The sequence below is a fragment of the Numida meleagris genome, chromosome 23 (assembly GCF_002078875.1).
Source record: "Numida meleagris isolate 19003 breed g44 Domestic line chromosome 23, NumMel1.0, whole genome shotgun sequence".
NCBI lineage: Eukaryota > Metazoa > Chordata > Aves > Galliformes > Numididae > Numida > Numida meleagris.
In genome coordinates this window covers 4,225,557-4,247,646 of record NC_034431.1, presented here as the reverse complement: position 1 = coordinate 4,247,646, position 22,090 = coordinate 4,225,557, and the positions used below count along the sequence as shown (strand labels likewise).

At 54.0% G+C, this 22,090-nt stretch overlaps 1 protein-coding gene and 1 long non-coding RNA gene across 5 annotated transcripts in view; one reads left to right on the top strand and one right to left on the bottom strand.

Moving 5' to 3' along the window:
- The window catches only part of NECTIN1 (nectin cell adhesion molecule 1), a 71,893-nt gene that overhangs the window by 34,723 nt on the left and 15,080 nt on the right, over positions 1–22,090 (bottom strand). For all 4 annotated transcript variants that reach the window (XM_021375763.1, XM_021375765.1, XM_021375764.1 and 1 more), the window contains exons 2-5: positions 3,583–3,933; positions 2,595–2,897; positions 2,168–2,285; positions 6–157 (exon numbers count right to left, since the gene is read on the bottom strand). In XM_021375763.1, coding sequence (XP_021231438.1) covers positions 6–157; positions 2,168–2,285; positions 2,595–2,897; positions 3,583–3,933 — 924 coding nt within the window. The remainder of the gene's footprint in view (positions 1–5; positions 158–2,167; positions 2,286–2,594; positions 2,898–3,582; positions 3,934–22,090) is intronic.
- Positions 6,731–11,960, top strand: LOC110387555. The gene is made up of 2 exons (XR_002432601.1): positions 6,731–11,729; positions 11,841–11,960. It is a non-coding gene; the product is annotated as an uncharacterized LOC110387555 (long non-coding RNA).

Below are 22,090 nucleotides of genomic sequence, written 5' to 3'. Positions count from 1 at the left end.
CCTACCTGTGACATTGACTTCCACCAAGCCCGACCGCGTGCCGATGGCGTTGGAGGCCTCGCAGATGTAGGTGCCGGCCACGCTGTAGGAGACGGGCCCCTTGAAATAGATGGTGTTGTTCTGGATTTCCACGCTCCCTGGCAGTGTCCCGTTTGGCCTGGGAGAAAGAAAGATCATGGTAGACCCCCAGGATGGAAAACACGGGCTGGGACTTCAGCCTAACCCTGCTTTATCCTGCTTTCCTGCCCGTGCAGCTCCTGGCTGATCAACCGGCGTTAATTGCAACCTCAGCTTGAGTAAAGCAGCGCTGATTTACAGCCTGGCCTGCCCACGTCAGGGGAATCAGGTAAGTGTGAAAGTGGAATAATGCAAAACTACGTCTAGAGGTACACAGAATAAATGAACAAAGGCAGATAAAAAAAAAATATTAAAATCCTATGTGTTAGGAAACGACACACATGGCCTGGTTATTCTTAATTACTGAAGCAAAGTAAAGTAATTACTTCTCTTAGGCAATTAAAAATTACTCAAGTAATTCTTTCCCCTCCTCTCGACAAAAATGTGCCATATTGTCGGCAATTTGTAAGAAACAAAAGGGAATAATGGGGTATAATTACATTTGCTAAGTGCCTAAATGCACACACACACAAATTTTGCATGCCTATATATCCACATGGGCACACATGTATGGCAAATTAGCCAGAAATAGGGGCATTCTTTCCCAATGCTGATGGAAGAAAAGAGCAGCCCAGCGTTGGTTCTCTGCCTGTGGGGACTCAGGGTTCCCAACCTACGAAGAGTTCCCAATCTACAAAGACCTGGAAACTGCTGTGGGATGCTACAGGAGGCTGCTGCTTCCTCTAACAGCTCTGCTGTTGCTCATCACCATGGACTGCCATCACTCCACCTTTCCTTTCCATCCTCTTTCAGGTCAATAATCCTATATTCAGTCCTAAGCAACCCACTAAATGTGCAAAAGGGAGAGGCTGGGAAATTGGATCGAAGATCCGTCGGGCTTAGAAACCTGCCCTCGTTAATTCCGTGCTTTCCTCTCCATTTTTCTCCCCGCAGGTCTTTCTCAAAGGAAAGTATTGATGTTCCTGCCTGTTAGGCAGGAAACCCTCGATAGGACAGCAGGCTGAAGACAGGCAAACGGACATACACACACAGGACAACTGGCTGCATTGACAGGGATGAGGGGCTGCTGGTGCTGTTGGCTGGGTCTGAGCGTGGTGAGAGCTGCCCAGTGCCCAGGAGCACAGCAAGAGCTCAGGCTCCAGCTCGGCACGTGAGAAATCGCAGAACAAAGGGATGAAGCCACTTGCCCAAAAGCAGAGAGAAAACCCTGGCATCTCTTCTGCCTCGGGTGCCACATGGGGTATCTTCGCCTCTAACACTTCCCTGGCAATGCTGAGAGGAACCCAGAGAGCCCCCTCGGAGCTTAAGCGAGCTGGCAGAACCAACAGAGAGAGCCGGGGATGAGAAGCAGAAGAAAGGCAAGAAAAACAATCCTCTTCAGATTTGTATTGTGAACAGTTTGATCTGGAAGGGAAATGAGAGAGAATACGCCTGGCTCCTTGCAAAGCCATTTTGAGAACCTCTTTCTGACAAACGCCAGCTGAAAAGAAGAAAGCATCCATTTGATCTTCCTTTTTTTCTAAAGCCATATGAGCACTTATGGAAAAGAGAAGGAGAGAGAAGCACCTCGGGTTCCATCAATTCCCACCTGGCTCCCCAGGCACCCCTCGCTCCCTGCTCGGTCCCCTCGCTGTGCTCAGCCACAAACTGGAGCCCTGGAGGAGGAGGAACTGCTGCTGCTTAATGTCGGATGCGTGGGGATGGGTGCTGTGATGGGGAGCTCACGGCCAGGGCTGATTCCAGGGTAAGCTCTACCCGCCCCATGGTGAGGAGGCTCTGGGGGGGCTCAGCTAAAGCCAGTTGAGCCGGCAGAGCACCAGCAGGACACCAGAATCAGCTCCAAGCCTTCTACAGGGGTTCGGCTCCGGCAGCTACAAGCGTCCAACTCTCCTCTTACAGGTGTGGTTTCACCTTGGCACCGCGACCCCAGTGGGAATGGGAGCTGACCAAGCAGAGGGGTTTCAACAGAGGTTCCTTGGCCCTGCTGAAGATCCCATCTGCAGGAGGTAGGAACACTGCTGGTACTTACAGCTTCCATTCGTAGGTGTGAGCTGGGGGGTTGGCATCGGACTTGCATATCAGCTTGACATCTTTCCGATTGAGGAACCAGTTGCCATCGAAGCCCTCGATGGTGACTTCGGGCTCATCTGCAGTGGGACAACAGAGAGAGGAAGAAGGATGGAAAAGGAAAGCGTTAGGGAAAAGGAATGGGGAGGAAGCAGGAAGAGAGAAGCGGGCAAGGAGAAGGAGGGTGAGTGAAGGAGAGAGATAAAAGGACGAACAAAGGGACATGGCAGAGGCAACGAGGGAAAGAAGGTATGAGAAAGGGAAACCATACAATTACTCCAAGTATTCAGCTTCCGTAGAAAGCGAGCAACCCCCGCTCCCACCCCTGCGCCGGATCAGCGTCATCCCTTCAGAAAACCTTTTTCCCAGCCCCACCCGTGCTCCCTTACACTGCACGTTGAGGGTGATGCTGTCCGTGAAGCGGTCCAGCTGGTAGTTGACCACGCACATGAGCTGCTGCCGGTGAGCTTTGCGGCTCGGCACCAGCCGGTACCGGCTGATCACCGTGAAGGTGCCGTTGTTATTCCGGATCTCCTGAAACTCTGCTTCTCCTTTGAGCTTGGTGTCCCAGGTGACAGTGCTGGGGGGTTTCCCATTCGAGGAGATGCAAGTGGCTACCAAGATCTTTTCTGTCCTGCCAGACTTGGCGATCAGCGGCCGCGTGGTGCCCTCCATCCGATTCGTGGGCTTGGCTGCGAGGAAGTGCAGGAAAAGGGGGAGGAGGAGAGAAGAATACGAAGGGGTTAGAAAAGCAATGCTGCCCTCTCTGCTAAAACCCAAGAGACATCAAGCACCACTGAGCCTGGGACAGACCCTGCATTGTATGCAAAGCTGCTGTAAGCTGCTAGCAGCCTGCTCTGCTGGGCCTGCCCTAGATGCACGTACATGAAGGAAAGTCAGCCCCTTTTTGCAATAGGTTTTCATCCCTATGTTAGTATGGGAAATCCGAACTGAAGAGCAAATGAATCATGCAGACATTGGGTGGGGTCTGTTCGCTCACAACCCTGTGCTCCAAGGACAAGCTCTACATGCGCTTCGGATCTGCTGTCTCTCCTCTCTGTTCACCTGACAGACACTGGCGTGTTAAAACTCACCATGCCCTTAAGGGACAGGTCACTCTTACTCCACCTGCATTAAGAAATAGGGTAGCTGGGGTCTGGGAAGACGAAGTGACATTCCCCAGACAACCCAATGAACCACCTACCCTGGCTTCCCTGCCCTCCACCTCTTTATGGACAACTTGAAAGAGCATCGTAGGTGACATTCACAACAAAGGCTCCCGTTTGCCCCGAGTTCCCAAGACACCAATCTCAGCTTCCTCCAGACCTGCTTAGCTGGAGGCAACAGCTCGCACCACGGACTTGCCCAGTAGCTTACCCAGCACTGTGAGGTTCAGTTGACTTTCCCGGTTGCCGGTCGGGAAGGTGGCAAACTCGCAGATGTAAACTCCCTCATCCTCCAGCTCCAGCCGAGAGAGCTGAATGGTGCCATCTTTGAAGGAAGGGTTCCGGAAAGTCACCCGCTCTTTGTAGGGGGAGAGGATGGAGACCCCCATGGCGGGGTTGTAGATGGCCACATTCTGCTTGGTGCCGTTGGTGACTTTCTGCCACGTGACCTGCGTGATCTTCACATTGGGGAGCGGGTTGGTGAAGCTGCAGTGCAGGACCACGTCTGTCCCGATAAACCCCGAGACTGTGTCATTGACTAAGACAGTCTGAGCTTGCAGCCCTGCAATGACATGGAAAAACATGAATGTACATACACTTGGCGTTGAATAAGAAAAAAGAAAAGAACAGTTCTTGCATATTAGGCCCACGAACAACTTCGCTCATTCCATTTTCTTCTTTCAGTGTTCGGTCTTCACCATGACCAGCCCCAAAGCTCTGCAGCCTACCTAGGGCTCACCATCACCAAAGGGCTCCAGGCTGGATCAGGAATACTTTCCTTTTGCCTTCAACCTTGGAAGGCACTGCATCAATTATTGCAAGTACACAGAACTTGTGTATCTGTAGGCACACGAAGGCACAGATATTTATCAGCACAGCATGTCCCAACATATGCTAACACGCACTCAGACACCCATTTAATCCTATTGGAAGTGCACCAGTAATTAAATCAGCTGCAAAGACAGAGGCCCCGATTGCAGAGTAGCAAAAGCTCCCACAGAAGAAGAGATTCATGGCGGTGCCCATCCACCTTGCACGAGGTACCTGCATGAGCTGGGTGTTTATGGTGGCCTTATTTTTAACCCCAGAAAGGACTGCATTTAGGAGCCTTCCATCTGGATTCTGCAGAGGAAGGATGAAAGATGCTTGGGAGAAGCGGTGGCTGTGCTCCCAGCTGCTATCCTGTCTCATTTGATTCCTCCCCTGCCAGATGGAGGAAATGTCTCCCACCAGACTGACCCTGAAATTCATCTTTGGCTGCCACTGTGTCTTTCCCTAATCTGTACGTTTAGAGATAATGCAGTGATAATTATACAGCCAGCGTTTCTATGAGAAATACAATGGGGAAGGAAGGTGGTGAGAACAAGAAAAGCGGGTTTTGCTCACTGCTTCTGGCAGGATCTGGATGTATTCTGGGAGACAGAGAGGAAAGGGAAGAAAGAGGAGGCAAGGAAAAAGGAAAGATGTACAAAGAGGGAGAAACATGAAAGGGAAAGGGAAGAAAAAAGGAAATGGAAAGCCAGAGAAACAGGACACATCTTCTAGCTGACGGGACATGAACACGACCATGGGTGTCCCCTTCCTGCAGCTCCAATGCTCTCTCCCCTTCTCCTCCCCTGCGTGCTGAGCCCATGACCCCGAGGACAAGCCTCAGCAACCCAACCCAGCCATGAGACGCCATCAGCTGACCACAGTCGGCAGCAATTAAGACCGAAACTCGGTCTCTGGGGCTTTGTGTGGACTTGCCCCCTTCCTGAGCCAAGCGCCGGGTTGCCCCACACCCTGCACTGCGGCTGGGCGCTGCGGAATGCTTCCCAGTGCTGCTTACAGCCACAGCAAAGCGCTGGTGCCCTCATGAGCCTGGGTGCACAAAGCCATCAGGTCCTCAGAGGCTGTCACAGGGCTGCACCTTCCCCTCGTGGTGTGGACAAGGCCACCCAGATGCCATGCATGTCCCACCAGAAGGCCGAGGGAAGGGATGCTCCTGCTCCGATGCGGTCACTGCTGGATGACGTCTCTCCGTGACATCTGGGGGAGGATGCCCAAGCAGCAAGACCCCGTGAAACACCTTTATGACCTGTGGCACACACAGCTGACGTAATGAGGGCAGCGGGTGCAGAGCAGGGCTGGATCTGGACCATGCTATGCGAGGATTCTGGGAAAGAACGGGCGGGTGTGGAGCAGGGAGAAGCCTCCAACTCGCTCTGCAGCATAAGCTGCTCCTTCTAGCCTGGAGGTTTGAGCCCACACCTACGGAGGTGCACAGCAGCCCTGCCAAGCAGCCTGGCTCTGAAGCCCTAGCGTGGCGTGTGGGAGCTTGCCGGAGAGCAACAGCAATCACGTAGCAGAGGCCCTGGGAACAGCTCGCACCCAGCTCGGGGCTGCCTGGCTGCCCGTGTGCTCAGCACCCTCCTCCTTCCTGTGCTGCAGCCGAGTGCATTCATTGCAGCGCTGCCCTCCTCTTCCATGCAGGGCTCGTGCCACTAGAGCTGGGGCGATGGCACTGCTGGCCCTGTGCCCACACCAGCACCTTGACCCCCCCATGGACTTCAGCTGCTCATTGGGACCCCAGTGGAAGAAGCCACGTCGGTGGCAGTGGGAAGTGGTGGCTCCGTGCCTCTTCGCAGTGCCAGAAGAGCAGGAGGTGGGCTGGATCCCACGGAAAGATGGAAAGCCATCACACTGGTCACCTTGCTGGGCAGCCATAGGACAGCCCGGAAGCTCTGGGGTGGGCGAGAAGCTCTGCGTGCAGATGGCTATGCCAGGCTTGAGGCCAAGGGGATGGGCACCCATGGTGTGGCCCTTAAATAATGATATCAGGCACACTGCTGGTGTGTATCTACAAGAATCCACAATCCACCCCCTCACCTCTCTGTTACGAAGCTCTTTCTTTACGCTACAATTTCCCTGCAAATGAGTGAATGACCCTTTTATGAACCGACTGCTTGTCCTTGGCCTTGGGTGGGAGGAACAGTTCCCCGCTCCGACCTCCCCCTGCCATGGGATCCATGCGTCAGCACAGATGGTACTGGGACAAAGTGGGCATAAAAACCACTCAGTGCTGATGGAGCTGACCCTCAGCCGGAGCAGTCCCTCCTCTTCCCAGGTGCAAAGTGTCAGGCTCTGGGCTGGGGAAGAAGCCGGTGCCAGTGGAGACTGCCAACAACACGACGCTGCCAGCACCGTTTTCAGGCCCCTACATGCAGCAGCTTTAACGAAAACACATTCCAAACTTTCTAGAGGCTTCAGGGGGAAAAAAAAAAAAAAAAAACCACCAAAAAACCAGCAAACACCGTGCGGAAATCATGTTTCCTTTCCAGGTGACTAAATAACTCACGGCTCTTTTGCAAGACATTGTAAACTCCTTTTGTCCCGCTCCTCCAAGCTTCCCATCAGGGGAAATAAAGCACCCACTGCTCCGCTCCGCACCGCTGCAGTAACACCCAGACCTCAACGGCGACGACGGGTGACATAGAGGGGTTTTGCAAGGTGCTGGACCAGCATCCCGTGCTCTCCATCAGAAGCCAGAGGGCAAACTGGCTGCTGCCACGCTCGTGGGAGCGTTCGTTTGCAAGGTGACTGAGCTGGGCCGGCCCCGTTACACACTCAATAATTCATGAGGGCAAACGGCAGTGAGCGTGCAAGCCAGGGCGAGGAGGAGCAAAGAACATCAGCACTCAGCTTCCGGAGGGGCTTGACAAACACATCGAGCAGGTGTGCGCGTGCACGTGCACCTCGCTGCTTCTTTGCTGAGGGACGCGTGTGCTCGGCGTGGCAGAGAAAAGGCTTTGGGATGCACCCTGCATTGCGGTGCCCACCGATGCACCCCGACACCTCCCGGGGCAGCAGCACACCAAGGGCGAGCCGTGTAGGCCGAAGCTTGCTGAGTTGCAGTTTACTCGTTATTTTAATTTTACTTTCTGCTTGTTGCTGTCGTTGCTTTTGTTGTTGTTGTTGTTGTTGTTTTTAAGGTAGAAAAGGCCCAGCTGAGTGCCAAAGACGTGTTGGTGCCAAGCCCTCATTAGCGGAGACCTCTGGGATGCTGCTCCTCCACCTTGGCTTCTGAAGTGGTTTGTGCCGGTGCCTTTCCCCACGATCCCAAGCCCAGATAGTCACTGGGTCATGCCAGGCCTTGGGGGCCCCGTGCAGAGCTCTGGGTGCCTTGCACAGGGCTGGGCGCCCTGGGTGTGGTGTGCAAGGAGCCTGCTGACCCTCGAGGCTTTGCAGAACGTGCCAGTGCCTAAAAATCATAGCATCCTTAAGGTTGGGAAAGACCACTAAGATGTAGCCCAACCATCAACCCATCAGAGGCAGCAGATCTTGCAAGTGTGGGATCTGGGTCCAGCCCCCCCCACGCCATATAGAAAGCTCTGGAAATGATCTCCAAGCTCTGTGCTCTGTCACAACCAGCCTCCGATCAATGCCTCTTTGTTAAGCACCATGTGAACTCCGCTCTGCTTTGCACAACCTTGCCTCCGCTGAGCGTCTCACCGATTTCTCTCTCCCGTTCCCTGATACTCATCTCACCCCAAGGGCACTGAAACAGCCCTTGGCAGCGGTGTGCTGAGCCGCCCTTTGGTGGGGCAATCTCACAGCTGAAGCAAATGTCACAGGAATCAGTCCTAATAGACTTCACATCACTTGGAACTAAGGGGGATGCCGAGGTCACAGCAGCTGGACCTCATTAAAGGGCAAAGCAATGCATCATGCTCCCACCTATAAAAGCCCTTGCACCAAGCACCTTATTCTCAGTTAGCTCCTTGCACTGTGAGGTCTGTAAGGAGCACTGTCTTGTCCCTGGGTTTGCATGCTTTTAGGCAAAAGCACCTCAAGCAGATGCCCAAAGACCCTTTGTGAAAGGAGAAATGGGACAGAACTGTCCAGCTGTTGGTGAGCTTTGTGTTTTGTCTTCTTTCTTTTTCTCCTCCTGATATTTCTGAGTTCCTATCCCGACCCCTTTCTATTTTTACGTGAAGATCAAGGTCTGAAATGAAGCCTTCCCGGGGCAGAATGCAGTCAGCCCAAGGGATCACCCCAGGTGTGTTAGGCAGGGTGAGACATGGGAAAGAAGATCCCAAATCCTGGGAGGGGAATTTCAGGTGGCAGGATGCAAAGGTTTGAAGTGGTGCTTGGCCGAGGTGTTGGGAGTTAATACCTTGCTTCCTACCAGGGAGGGAGTCAGTATGGATTGCCAGGCACTTAGAGCAGTGCTTGCCTCACCCTGCTTAGTCAGTGCCTGCAGCCCACTGAGGAGTGCTGCCTTTGACTCATGGCCTCTGCTTCCTGCAGCAGCAGCACACTCTTACTTTTACTGGAACTCTTTGTCATGCGCTGATTCACCTTAGTCCCCAGTGACTCCCAAAGGGAAGAGGAGGGGAGGGCTGCCTTCCCAGAACAAGGGGATGGGGCCACAGACCAGGTGGCAATGCTGCACCCGGAGGCTGAAGTTTGGAGGTGGCACTGTGGTGCAAGAACTGCAAGCCCAAGCATCCCTTCCCCCAGCCAAGAGCTTTATGAGGACTGACAGGAGGTAGCAGCCCTCCAATGGCCCAGCTGGCTCTCATCCAATCCCCCTCCTCCCATTAGAGAAAAAGAGCAGGCTGGCTTGTAAATAGGAAGTGCAGGGCTTTGTACTTTAGGTCACTGGTTCTTATCTAGCACCAGTGCATTGTAGCAGCACGGAGGATCAGTCAATGGATTGTATTGAGCGAGCTCTCTAGTCAGCCCTTTGCTGGCTGTATGCTGGGACAGGATGGGGAGATGCCTTGGGATAAAGAAGGGTTGCCTTCTCCTGCCTAGGCAGCATTTCCTCTTTGGAGAAATGGAGCACAAAGCAGCCTCAGGGTGCACTTGAATGAAAGATCTTTCCCAGAGGGTCTGCTCCGTGGATGCTGCCCTTGTTCTGTGAGGGTTTAGGAAGCCTGCTCATCAAGCCATCACAAAGGCCCTCACCAAGACCAAAGCCACGACTGTCCTAGGTGCTCTTCATAGAGAGAGATGAAAGAAAAGCAGATGACAGGGTGAGACCAGCCACAGATCAAACAGCAGAGCTGAACACCAGGCTACTAGCTCTTGCTGTCTGTGCTTCCACCTTGCAAGCAGCCCGGTTCTAGTTCTCTAGAAGGGCTGTGAACCTGAGGAGTGGGAAGGGAACAGCCATGCCTCTTTGCTCCCGGCCTTCCCTCATTGCTGCACCTCTCCTGACTTTCGCACAGCTGCTTTGCTTCACCTTCAAGTCAAGGGGAGGGGAGCATGCCCTGTGGCAGGAGCAGGGAGGCTGGCAGAGCAGGGTTCTGGCTGCGAGTGCTGATGCAGCACTGGGAAAGGCCTTCCTGCAATAAAGCCATGAAATCCCGTGCTCAGCAACAAAGCACAAAGGCTCTCAGTCATGGTGGAGCAGCCGGCTCCCACTGTCCCGCCCCACTGGCACGTCAGCTAATCCCTGGTGAGGCTGCTGGTTCCCACACCTGAGCACTGGGCTGCTCACTGTGCAGCCCGTCCCTCCAGGCCTTTGGGCTGGACCTTGCTCCAGCTCCTTCCTTAGCTCTTTTCCCACCACGTGTGCTTCCAGAAAGTGGCTTTAGGACTCCCATCTCCTTTCCCTTGTGGCTTTGTGTGACTTATCACAGTGGGTCACGTTTCCTGCATGCCAGCTGGTCTCCATCACCAAGGAGCCTCTCAAGCTGCTCTGCAGGGCTTGTTTCCTCAATTTATCTTCACCAGTTTTCAGTCCTACCCATCCTCCCATCCTTCTTGGATCTCCCCAGCACCATTACAACCCAGTGCCCTCGCTTTTTCCCACCCCCTAGCCACTAGTTCCTCTTGAAGGGCACTGACGAATGCATCTAGGGCCATGGTTCTGCACAAGGAAAAGCAGGTAGGTGGCCAAAGAACAAGACCTCAAAGCCCTGTGTCCCCCCGGAGTCACCTCCTTGCTCATCAGTGAGGAAAAACAGAGGTCCTCCTGTGTACCACCTCTCTGTAAGCAAGAGGGAAGCTTGAGTCTAGGCATGTTTGGCTTGAGAGGGGGTGCATTCAGAACCAGTGTTAATTCAGAGCTGGGGTGGGGAAGTGAGGGCAGCAAAGAACAGTACAGCTGGAAAATGAAGTGTGGGGGGAGGTGGGAAAGAGGCATTGAGGAAGGGGAAGGCAGTTCAGCTGGGACTGTCCCGAGACCCTATGTTGATGGGCTGGGCCCCAAATGTATGGATTCATTAAGGTTGGACCATGAAGGTCATCGAGTCCAACCATCAACCCATCCTCACCATGCCCCACATATGTGAGTACTTTCTCTGCTTTGACTCTGCCCTGGATTTCTGCATTCCCTTGGATGTTGTTCAAAGAGCCCCAGTCCAGGGCTAAATATTCTCACTATCAGAGCTCCCCAGGTGCCGAGGAGAGACTTAATGAAGAGCTGTGAAGAGGGGATCAAGATAGCAACCCATAAAGAGCCTCATTTCCGAAATGAAGGAACTTGAGTCTGAAGAGATTCAGTGGGGGAAAAAAAAAAAAAAAACCAAAAAAAAAACCAAAAATAAACTCGATGGCACAGAAAGAGCACGTCCAAACCTTCCTTGCCCGGGCTGCCAGCACAGAGCAGGAACAGGAAACGGGAGCTCTCAGGGCTCGGCTGCTGTGACTCACCCTCATCCCGATGGGAACGCGACAAAGCCGAAACTCTGCTGACTCAGGTGTGACTTAGTCCAGCAGGGGCAGCCAGCTTCTCACCGCCCTCGTTCCCTCTGTCCTGACTCAATTCAAGGCCCTTCCAATCAGTGGGGAGATGCAGCTCCCAGGGAGTTACCAACAGAGGCAAACTCTCTGGTCTGATGCCCAAGATGTGGTGACAACCCCACGCCAAACCACGCTGGTGGTGACCAGGCTTGGAATTTTTGTGGAGATGAAGATTCTCATTTCCCTGTAGTTTAAAGGCTTGCTAACCAGTCACAGCTTTCTGGCTGCGGTCTTGCTTTCTTCTTGTCTTATCCTTGGGGTATGTCATGCATTGCTGGCTGTTTCACGAGCTCCTTAAGTTAAGAGAAACATTTGCTACTATTTCAAGTGGGATATGCCATGCTCTGCGCTGCTATAATTTGTCCAAAGATAGAAACGATTAACATTGTTTTGTGACCAGAAAAAAGAACAGAAGTTCTTATGGCTCCTAACCCATCAGAGCTGGCAACCAGAAGTAATCTTTGCCACCAACGTGGCGTGGCACCCATCAAACACCAGGGATGGACGCCCTTTGTGCTGCCTGTGCTCTCCCTCATAATGGGTTTTCTTCTGCTTTACAGGTATTTCTCCATGAGAGTGGAAGAGACTCAGAACTCCCAAGCCTGGGAAGAACAACACGTCCATGTACAATACACACGCAGTGCCCCTGCCTGACTCCCAGCCCTGCTGCTGCTCAGCTTTCTTATCAAGGCTCCGTGCAGGGAACTCACTTTGCATGTTCCTCTCCTCTTCCAGCCTGATGATCTCTGCATCACATGGGCGCCCTGCAACAGTCCTACCTGCACCTGCCTGCAGGAGTCGGTCTGCGTGGTTATGGAAAGCGCTGAGTCTTCAAAGGGCTTCTCAGAAGGTAACTAATTAATCCTCTCACATCCCAGAGGCAGGTAAGTATTATTACCTCTGCTTTCAGGGATGGGGAAATCAGAGGTGCTGAATGACAAAGAAATGTGCCCAAGGCCACCCAGGCAATCTCACCTGCACCGCTTGGGTTAGATGTGGGGCTCTGCATACTGGGGTGACGATTCTCACCTAAGGAATAGACATGCAGGTGTTGTGGTAAGGCCTCTCAGCCCCACCTGGTGCTGCTCGTGTAAATAGAAAAGGTCACCCTTGTCTCTATGGATGGGGAAACTGAGGCACGGGGCAACGAAGAAGAAAACCTACTGACAGAGCCTGGAAGAGAACCTAAGCATGATCCATGTTAGCAGCTAGACTGAGGCTACCAAAACACGGCTTGAGGATGGGGAGCCTTGGGCTCAGAGCTGGCAGTGGCTGTAGGGAGATGGGCTCCGTGAGCCTCAGGGTTGCAAACAAGTGGCAGGACCACCCATAGGGCAGCCCGCACTGGCCCCAGTCACAGCATCCGCAGGAGTGAGGGTCAGGCCCCCCAAGGGGGGTCATGCTCCCTGCCTCTCCGGGAGCTGTGGGGCAGCGGCTTGGCTTCCCTGGTGGGGTTAAGGGAGACCAACGTGGTTATCTCCTTGCTCACAGCCAGTGCTCAGGGCAGGAGGAGCAGCAATTCAAAGGGACTTCAGCCAAACAGACAATCCCTCCTACAGGGAGGGGCTTACAGCACAGGGACTGCATTGGATCTCCATTTGGTCAAATCTTCCTGGGAGCAAAGCTCGCCTGTTCTGGGGCAAGCAGGGGTTATCTGGGGACTTTGACTTCTGAATTTTATGTACTCAGTGACTGTAGTGCAATGGGAGAGGCCAGAAAACTTCTGGGAAGGAAAACTAGGGACTTCTCCATGTCTTGTTGTCCTTTCCACAGACAAGGTGGCTTTGTGCTTGCAGGTAGCCCCAGGGTGGAGCTGGGATGGGACAGAGCATGCAGGGGAATGTGATGCTAAATGCCCTTGAGGAGGCGGGATGAAGTGCTCTGAGTGACTCATGGGGATCCTTATGGCACAAAGTTGTCCCTGCATACACATCCTCCAGGCATCTATCTCAGCATCAGTCCCATGGATGTGTCAGCAAGTGCCTACGCTGGGTCGCTGCTGTGCAGGCTGGGTTGGGGACTCAGCGTGTGTACAGAGGAGGTTCAGTATCACTACTGCTTTCCCCAGGTTGGGGGTGTTAGAGCAGGAAGGCTCTAAGGGATATCAGCAATGGTGACAGGAGCTGTGGGCGTCTACAAGGCTTGAATCTTGATGGCACGCTTCAGTTACGTACTGCCTCTAAATCCCACTGTTCCCAGTGTCAAGGTTTATGATACAGACAAGCCAGAACCAAAAACCAATCACTTCCCTATAAAGATCTATTAACAGGCAACAAGATGGGGCAAGCCAGGAGTCAACATCCCATTTCCAGCCTCATAGTGGAGAAACAGTGCCCAGAGACGGAGGGTTAAATAGCTCAGTTGGCCCTAATTGGAGCATTTCATTGACTTTCATAGCTACTACATTGACTGCTGTTGTAACTGCATCAACGCCTGGGCTCCCCGCTTCCTTCCTGCACACAACCAGCTGTGCTCAGATGGGAGCAGCAGGCTCCAAATTTCCAGCCTCGCACTGAGAACCCCATCAATTCATCCTGGGCTGCTCCCCGGGGACATGGGGGTGTTGGGTCCCAGCTGAAATAGGGGGCTGACAAAGTTGCCACAAAAATGAGAAGTATGATGGGGGGGGGGAACGAGACCTAGTGGAAAATGTTCCAACACAGCATGTTTTTCTGATTGAAAGTGCCATTTGGTCCAAGCCAAAACTATCCACTGGAACGTGCTGATTTTGACAAAAACTCAATTTACAAAATAGAAAGGCCCGCAGATAAGGCTGAAATGGTTTGTGCTAACCTTGGAACAGAATGTTTCCTTTTTATTTATTTTATTTTTTTTTTTGTGGTGTTCGTTTTGCCCATTTCAAATCAAGTTCTCTTTTCATTATTTACATTTTAAGTCCCGGATTTATTTTAGAATGACTTCCTCTGTACTCTCACTTCTTACAAAGGCAGCACGGCACAGTGCTGAGCGGAGCTGCAACCAGATCCAAATGCTTTGGTTGTAAGGCAATGGGATGCTTTGGATGAAGCCAGACCAATGTTTTCTTTTGAAATGTTGTTTCTATGTAAATTCTCAAAAGATCAGCTCAGCGCCCAGTCATCTCCATGGCCAACCTCTCCAAGAGCTCTTGAGGCCCAAGAGCAAGCTGCTCCTTCCTGCTGGTGCACCTCCCCACCTGGGCCTGCTGTCAGCACCCCATCCCTTGGTTGGGAGCTATTTGGGGCCGTGGTGGCCCAGCAGAGCTGAGCAGTGCAGCTCTGCGCTCCCCATCCTCTCCTCAGAGCTGACAGACGGATCTGCTCCCACCTTCCACCTGCCCACCATGTCCACCTCCTCCTCCGTCTGCTGTTTGTGTCTTCCCACTTGCTAGCAGCCATCCTTCAGGCTGCTTCAGAGAACGCGTGTTCTTTTCAGATGGGGGGGGTGGGAAAGAGAGATAACACAAAGCAGGCTATTAGGCTTTTTAGCAGACACGACAATATGGGCACCATTCCTGCAGAAAACTCTTGATGTTTTGGTAGAGAAACTCTCTGGGCACCTTAAGGCCGGGAACACTTTGTGCATCAAGGTGACCTGAGCTGTGCAGCCAAAGCACCAAGAGGAAGAAGCTGGAGGACTTGCAGGTGGGATGTGGCAATTGACCTATGACACCTGGTCCCACGGTGGCTGTGGACCGCTGCATGGCCACCATGTGTATGAGATGCAAGGGAAGGGGGAGCAGTGCAGAATGAAGCCGTGAGAGATGAGAACTGCTCTGCAAAGGGATGGGGGGAGCCTGGCTGGGGCTGCCCTTGGTGCTTCACAACCTGCTGGTGTAGCAGCAGGGCTGAGAACTGCACAGCAGTTGGGGTGTCCCTTGTTTGCCACCCCCCTGCTCCAGAGCAGCCACTGTGGGAGCTGACAGCTGTTAAGAAACATCCTCACTTGTTGCTATCGCCAAGGTGATAGATATAACACAGCTGGATGCTCGAGTACCTAAGGAGACAGATGGAAGGATAAAAATAGTGCACAGAGAGAGAGGACAAAAAGTCCCATCCTCAATTCTGTATAAAGTGACCAGAATAGTAGTGGAGAGGCTTCCAGAAATAACCCAGTGAGTACTGAATGAATGCAAATGAGAACTTGAAAATAAGAAAGCCGGGGAAAGGGATCAAGGAGGGCTGCTTAGTTTGTCTGAACTGTATTTCTCCCACCGGGGCGGGAGAGCTCACGTCATCTGGATGCCACAAACAGTTCTGGCTGTGAGATACGGGGATGCTTCAGTGGGGCAGGCAGGGAGAGAAAGATAAGTCTCCAGATAAGTGTCATTAACTCCTATTAGTGTGTGTTAGGGAGTTCAAAGGGTCACCCTGCAGATAAGGGTGGGAGCCCCATGGGACGCGTCCTGCAGCAGATTCCTGTCTGTGCTAACTGGGAAAGGAGGCGAAGCTGGGAAGAGGGATCCCAGTGCTGGGCGTGGGGATGCAGAGAGCAGCACAGGACACATCCTCCTGGCCCAGCACGGCGTCAGGCAGAAATAAACGGACTTGCTAATTGGAAGTAAGGCTGGGCACTGAGAAATGGCCCTTTCACTGGAGGAATCCACTCGTGCTCAGCAGACTGGCTGATCTAAGCAAAGGGAGCGATGCTTCTAGGCACGGCCTTGTGCCCTGGGGGTGCCCCAGAGATGTGGCCTTTCCTGAAGCCTCAGAACGGAGTGTTTTCCTGGTTCTGGTGGGGCAGCAGCCTTGGGCCTTTGCTCTTCCAGTCCGTCACAGAAGGAACAGGTCCTTGGGGCTGAACCTCCAGCAGATCAATAGCACCGTGAGTATCCAGCCCACGGGTGGTGGAAACAACTCAGGAGGATGGGAATGCTGCGCCCCAAAGGGAAAGGAAAGGGCTTCATTTTAGGGGTGTGCCACCATCCTCAGGAAAGATCTCGTCAGAAGGAAATGACACCCCTGCACTGGAAAACAGCTGCCTCTTTGCAGGGCTGAAGGCAACCTGAAGGGCCAGCTTGATCCCATCCCTGCAGCTGCTTCCAGCCCAAAGGGAGCTCCCAGCGCTAAGGGAAGGACTGGGGCAGCAATAGAACCTGAGAGGAAGATTACAGTGACCTCAGAGCAGTGAGTGTGGCCTTTCCTGTAATCCATAGGGAAGGAACAGCTCATGGGCCAGCCTGCACGGGGCCTGGGGGGGGCTGATGTCTCACTGGCACAGCGTAAATCCAAACTAATTGCACTGTTTGCTCTGGGAATACTCCCGACACACTTGGCATAACTGAGAAATACTCCAACCTCTCCCACTGCAAATCCTCTGCTCTTCCACATCCTTCTAGCTAGGATCTGTGGGTTTGTTTGTTTTTTCCCCCCACTTCTTATCTCATATTCCTTTTCCTTCCATTGTCTTGATTCTAGGAAACCAAAAAAAAAAAAAAAAAGCCAGCAGATTTGAGATTCTGCCTTCACTCTGTTCCATGAAATCCCTGCATCCTTCAGACTTGCCTTGCAGCTAACGAGCGCTCCGGACCAGACGATGAGGTAAGGGTCCCTTGGGCAGGAAGGCGAGCTATCTGCAGGCAGCTGTTGGGCTGCAGGGCGAAGCCATTTTAATTACCTGGCAGCAGAGCACCAGCCAAAGAATGGTCAATGTGTAAAGCAAGCCCTGCCGTCCCGGTGGGGCTGGGATGTCTGCAGAAGGCTGCCTGCTGATCTCGGGCTAGATTAAATTCTTTTGTGAGGGCTGGCCCACAGCTTTATGGCAGTGGGGATGGGTTGGGGCAATGCCTGTGCCCCCAGAGCAGGGCAACTGCAGCACACTAAGCAAGACCTGTGACTGCAGCAGGGGCTGGAGCTGTTGCTTTTCCATCCTTAGCATTGCAGAGGGCAGACCCCACCTCCTCCAAGTCCTGGAGTTCAGGACCCCATGGGTTGTGTCATCCCCAGAAGGGACGCTGCTGGGCCACGTGCTGTGCTTAGAGTTAAGAACACCACCTAGCCCCCTACAACCCAGGTCCTACTGTACCCCCATCAGGGTGCTCACACCTCTGAGCTCCATGTGTCCCCATGCTGCCCTGGGCTCCATGCCTCCTTCCCCACTTGCTCCCACGGGACCCAGCGGCCGCAGCACGCTCCCATTCTCCTTCCCCTCCATGCAAGGAGCCGCACCCCGACCCCATCGAGCTCTGACTTGCTGGAACAGCTTGGGCTGGTTCTGGGCAGGACGTGCTGGGACCTGCTTCCTGCTCCCGGCCCTTGGAGCTCAGACACGTAGGCTGCCGGGCACGCTGGATGCAGCTGCGCACCGCGGGATCCAGCCCTCAGACTTCGGTGTGGAAAAGGTGCAGGTCCGTGAGTCACCTGGATTCAGGAGGCTTCTGCTCCCTTTCCTTGCTCTGGGGATGGACGTGGTCTCCGGGCTCCACGCCTGCCCCTCCTGCTCCAATAACCAGCAGCAGCTCTTGGGGGGGACAGATGGGAGCTCGGATCAGACCCCAGGGCAGACGCACGGGGCGGCAGCCATTGGATTCCCCCATGGCCAAGCATAGGGCGAGGGGGACATCCTGGTGCCATCTGGTGTCCTTTGGTCCCAGGGCTGGAAGCTCTGCCTGAGGCACAGGGCTGTGGCAAGGACACTAGGGGAAGTGCACGCTGCACCGCTGCATTTCAGTGCTCAGTACAAATATTTCTGACTTGCACAGCCTAGCTACAAATCCCCCCCCCTCCCCCTTAAATGCCATTTTTTTCTCCAATACAGCACAAGCATCCTAGCTGGGCTAACACATGGGCAGCTGCCCCCACCGCTTCCCCCAGCGGAGCTCAGGCTAGCACGACACAATGCATAATTAGGTTAATGAGCTAAGCACGGATTTTAATTGGGATTCCCTGATTTACTGGTCTGTCTCCTCCTTTTGTTTTACTGCTGGTGAAGGTTCCTAAAAGCTGCCCTTGCTAATGGCTCTGATATCAGAAAGGTCTTACGGATCTTTAATTGTATTTAATCATCAAGGTAATTAATGATCCTTGAGCAAAATGGAGATTGCATCTAGAGGAGTTCCAGTCTTGCCCTTCAGCTTCTGTTGTGTCTGGGTAGAGGCATCCTGCAGACATGTAGGAAGTGGGGGGAGGAAGAGGAAAAGACAAAGGGATGAGGGAGAGGCATGGGAAGGGAAAGGGGTGGGAAAATGGCTTGAAGATGGAGAAGGAGCTCGATGGAGGAGAGGGGAGTGGAGAAGGGGAAACCATCTTATTCCTTCTCATCACTTTACATGAACACTATGACTGATGTGATGGAGGGAACCTCAGCCTCACGTGCAAGGAGCCCCACGTCCTCCTCTGCTCTTCTTACAGGCTACCATGAAATGCCCAGCCCTGCCACCACTGGGGGTGCCTGGTCACCCCACACCTCCAACCCCAGCCCCGCGCTCACGCTGCGGCAGGTTCAATCCTGAAACCCAGAACCACCTGTTTCTGCCGTTCCCCTTTTTCCATCTGTGCTTCCCTCTGGCACCGTTTCACTGCAGGAAGACATCTCCCAAGCTCAAACCCCTGTGAGGGAGCAGCTGCAAGCTGCAGCACGTCTCCTGTCCCAGCCACAGCCAACGTCTTCATCTCTCCTAGCGCACCCAGAGCCGGTCCGACCGGCACCAGCTGCCTGCTCCAACTTGCCCCAGAAATGCAGCTTCAGTCAAATGGCAGCGGGGAAGCAAGCAGGGCCATGGGGTGAGTCCTTGTGGCTTGGGACCTCCCGGGCCATGCACACCATAGGCACAAGGCTGTGCTGGCTGGCTCTCAGCCCTAAGGGGTGGTTTAGCATAGAGGAACCATTGCTTTTCCCTCCTGCAGCCTTAGCAAGGGCTAAGCACGGTGGCTTCGGTGCAAGAACGGAGGAACAAGGCCTGGTGGGGTGATGCTCAGGGCTGCACTGTAGGGGAAAAATGCAGCAGGACCTGCTAACGAGGTTTCCTCTCTGATTCCTTTTCTAGTGGGCTTTCTGCAGCAGAGCACAAGGAGCCCTGGCACAGTGCTGGAAGGAGCCTGCCCTTATGCTGTCACCGCAGATCAGCCATAGCACAGCTCCAGCTGGGAGCCAGGTGAGCTCTGGGAGCTGTGACTTGCAGAGAGGAACTGGTGAGCTGGGCATGCACTGCCAAGCGGGCAGAGCGGGGTTCTGAGGCTGGAGCAGCCTGAAATGATGATGCTGGGCTGGGGGCTGAGCTCTTCTCCAGGTATATGGCTCTCCCTGGAAACCTGGGGCTCCCATAGCATGAGAAAGGGCCCGTGGTGAGCTGGTTGGGCTGGGAACCTGCCCCTTCCTGCTCCGGAACAAGCCTCTTTGCCAGGCAGGTTTCGGCTTGCTGGGGCTGTCAGCTTGGCGGCTCTCTCTTCTAGTGGTTTTTTTCCTTCTTTATTGCCTACGTATCCACCCCAGGGCTTGAGAAAAGGCTGCCTCCTTTGCAGCATTAGCAAACGTGGCAATTTTCCCCACTCGGGAGTTATTTCACATATGGGGCCCTTTTCTCCCACGCTCGCTCCTCGTCCCATAGCGCTGGGCTCCCAAAACCGAGCAAATAAGGACACAAGGTGCAAAATACAGGGAGAGGCAGGGCAGGGAGCTGCAAACGAAGGGGTGCCACAAGGAACAAGGGGCAGGGAGCAAGCCAGCGTGATGCACAGAGAACAGGAAGGGAAGAAGTCACAGCTGGCGCGCGCCTGCCCATAGCAATGGGCTCCAGGAAGCGTTGAGAGAAAGGGAGGAAGGAGAGGGCTGGAAAACTGGGACGTGATGGCGTTGCAGCGTGCTCAGCCCCGCTCCCCCTGAACCTGCCCTTTCTGCAAGCAGAGCGGGGTCTGTCACCCCCCACCATGCTGCTCCCTGCAGCCCCCGGTCCTGGGAATTGGCCATGCCGATTGCAGCAGCAGGGGAGATGTGGATCAGCCCTCTCCTCCCTCCCAAGGCAGAAGATCAGGCCGCCCGATTGTGTCACTTATTCCCCTGTAAACAAAGCAGCCAAAAGAGAAGCCCAGCCCAGAAATGAGAAACCTTCCTGGAGCCTTGGAGCAGCGCTGGGGCTCCAGCATGTGAGCTTGGCTGTGTGACAGCTGCCTCGTGCTGGAGCACGGCACCCTAACCCCACAGACAGCAGCAGGTCCTCGTGTCCTGCCTTGCCCTTGTGCTAACCAGCCTGGGTCCAAAGCCACTATCTGCAGCAGTGGGGCTCAGAACCTGCTGGCTGCTTCGAATGACACAAAACGCTCCTCCAGCGCCCTGCTGGGAAGCAGAGTGCTATGTAGGGTGATGTGGTCAGCAACACCTGCTGCAACCAGTCCGTCACATTTAAACCAAAACCGTCCTCTGCCTGCTGCAACCAGATATCCGCAAGGAAGGAGGTGCTGGGTAACATCAACAACAGCGGAGCCAGGAGAACTTGATGCAAACGGAGCTCGTCTGCCTGCTGACTTCCACCTGTGCTGCAGCACAGCTTTGCTCCAAGCAGCAAAAACCCCCTGCTGGTTCTGGGAGCCAGGGCTGGAGCATGCAATGACCAGTGGGGCTGTGTTGCACCAAGGAAAGCCCAGGGCTCTCTGTGCAGCTGCTCAGTGTAGTAGAAATGCCTTCTCCCTCCTCTTCCCTACTGACCCTGCACTGAAACATCTGCACAGCATAAACACCGATGTGAAGATGTCCGGCATCTAAAAGCACCACGAGAGCCCTTCCCCATCAAAGAGCCTGGCTGCCTTTGTTTGCTGCTGCCTGCTGAGGAAGGATCAGCCCCAAGGACCCTTGCAGTGCACACAGAGCTTGTTTGAAAACTGATCTCAATCTGCTGCCTTCGTTTTGGTTTTCTATCAAGTAGTAACAGAGCAAAAGATGTTGAGGGCTGCAGGGAAGTTAATGGACACAGCCTACAAAACCTCACCGAGATGCTGTGAAACCTTTGAACCACTGCTCAAATAGATTTTTAAATAGAGTCCCAGGCCTCGATGCACTCAAGCTGATGAAGGAAATGAACCAAGAGTTTTGAAGGGGGCTGTGCGTGGAGGCTTTTCCATTGATAACGCCAGGGGCTGAAGGGGATTCATCAGCACATTTTGGCATCCCCGGGGACTGCGGGACTCTGTCCATCCTCTTGTTAAATCACAAGTTCCCAGGAGCGTGCATGAAGGAATGTGAGGGTTGCAGCAGCTGGAAGCCCATCTTGCACCCCGTAAAGCTCAAGAGCATCTCCAGAAAACGATGCCAACCTATGGATGTGGGTCCTAGGCTGCAGGGGGGTGAGAGGAGCAGTGCTAACCCAGCTGTGGTTGTCGCAGGGGAGGAACCTGCGCTCCCCATTCTGATGCTGCGAGGACCTGAGCTGCTTCCCATCCAGCCAGGACTGCGGAGGAGCATGCGTTTAGCAACAGCAGGAAGGGGAGGAACCTGAAGATCCTACTGTGCTCCATCAGGACTGCTCACAGCCCATCCGACATCCCCTGTATGACCCTGTACTTCCCCACCCAGCTAGCAATGTCTTGCTGGCAAAAACAGAGGCAGAAAGACGTGAGGTTCCTCGCCCTAAAGTATGCGGTCGGAGCAGGAAGAAGAGCAGGGAGATTGCAAAAGTCCTATCAATAACCAAACTCTCCTCATCAAACCGTGCACCAGGGGAGCAGCATTTCCACCTGATGCAGCGCTAAGCCAAAGTTTTTCCTCCCTCGTCGCTTCAGCAAAACACAGGCAAAGCCCCCAAAGATGGCCACGACCCATTGTGCAATGGGCGACCTATATTCCGGCCACATACCGCAGAAAAGCAGCAACAAAAGACGGCAGCAGCTCTTCCCTGCCCCCTTCCCCTCTCCCTGCAGATGTCTGCTGGCTAATCCGCGGGGGCACCCGGACCTCCCCCCCCACCCCCCGGCTCGGTCAGTGGTGTCACAGCGCAGGTCACGGCAGCCCCACCCTTATCCCTACCCCCACCCTCATCACCTTCATCATCTCCATCCCAGTCTACGTCCCCAACCTTA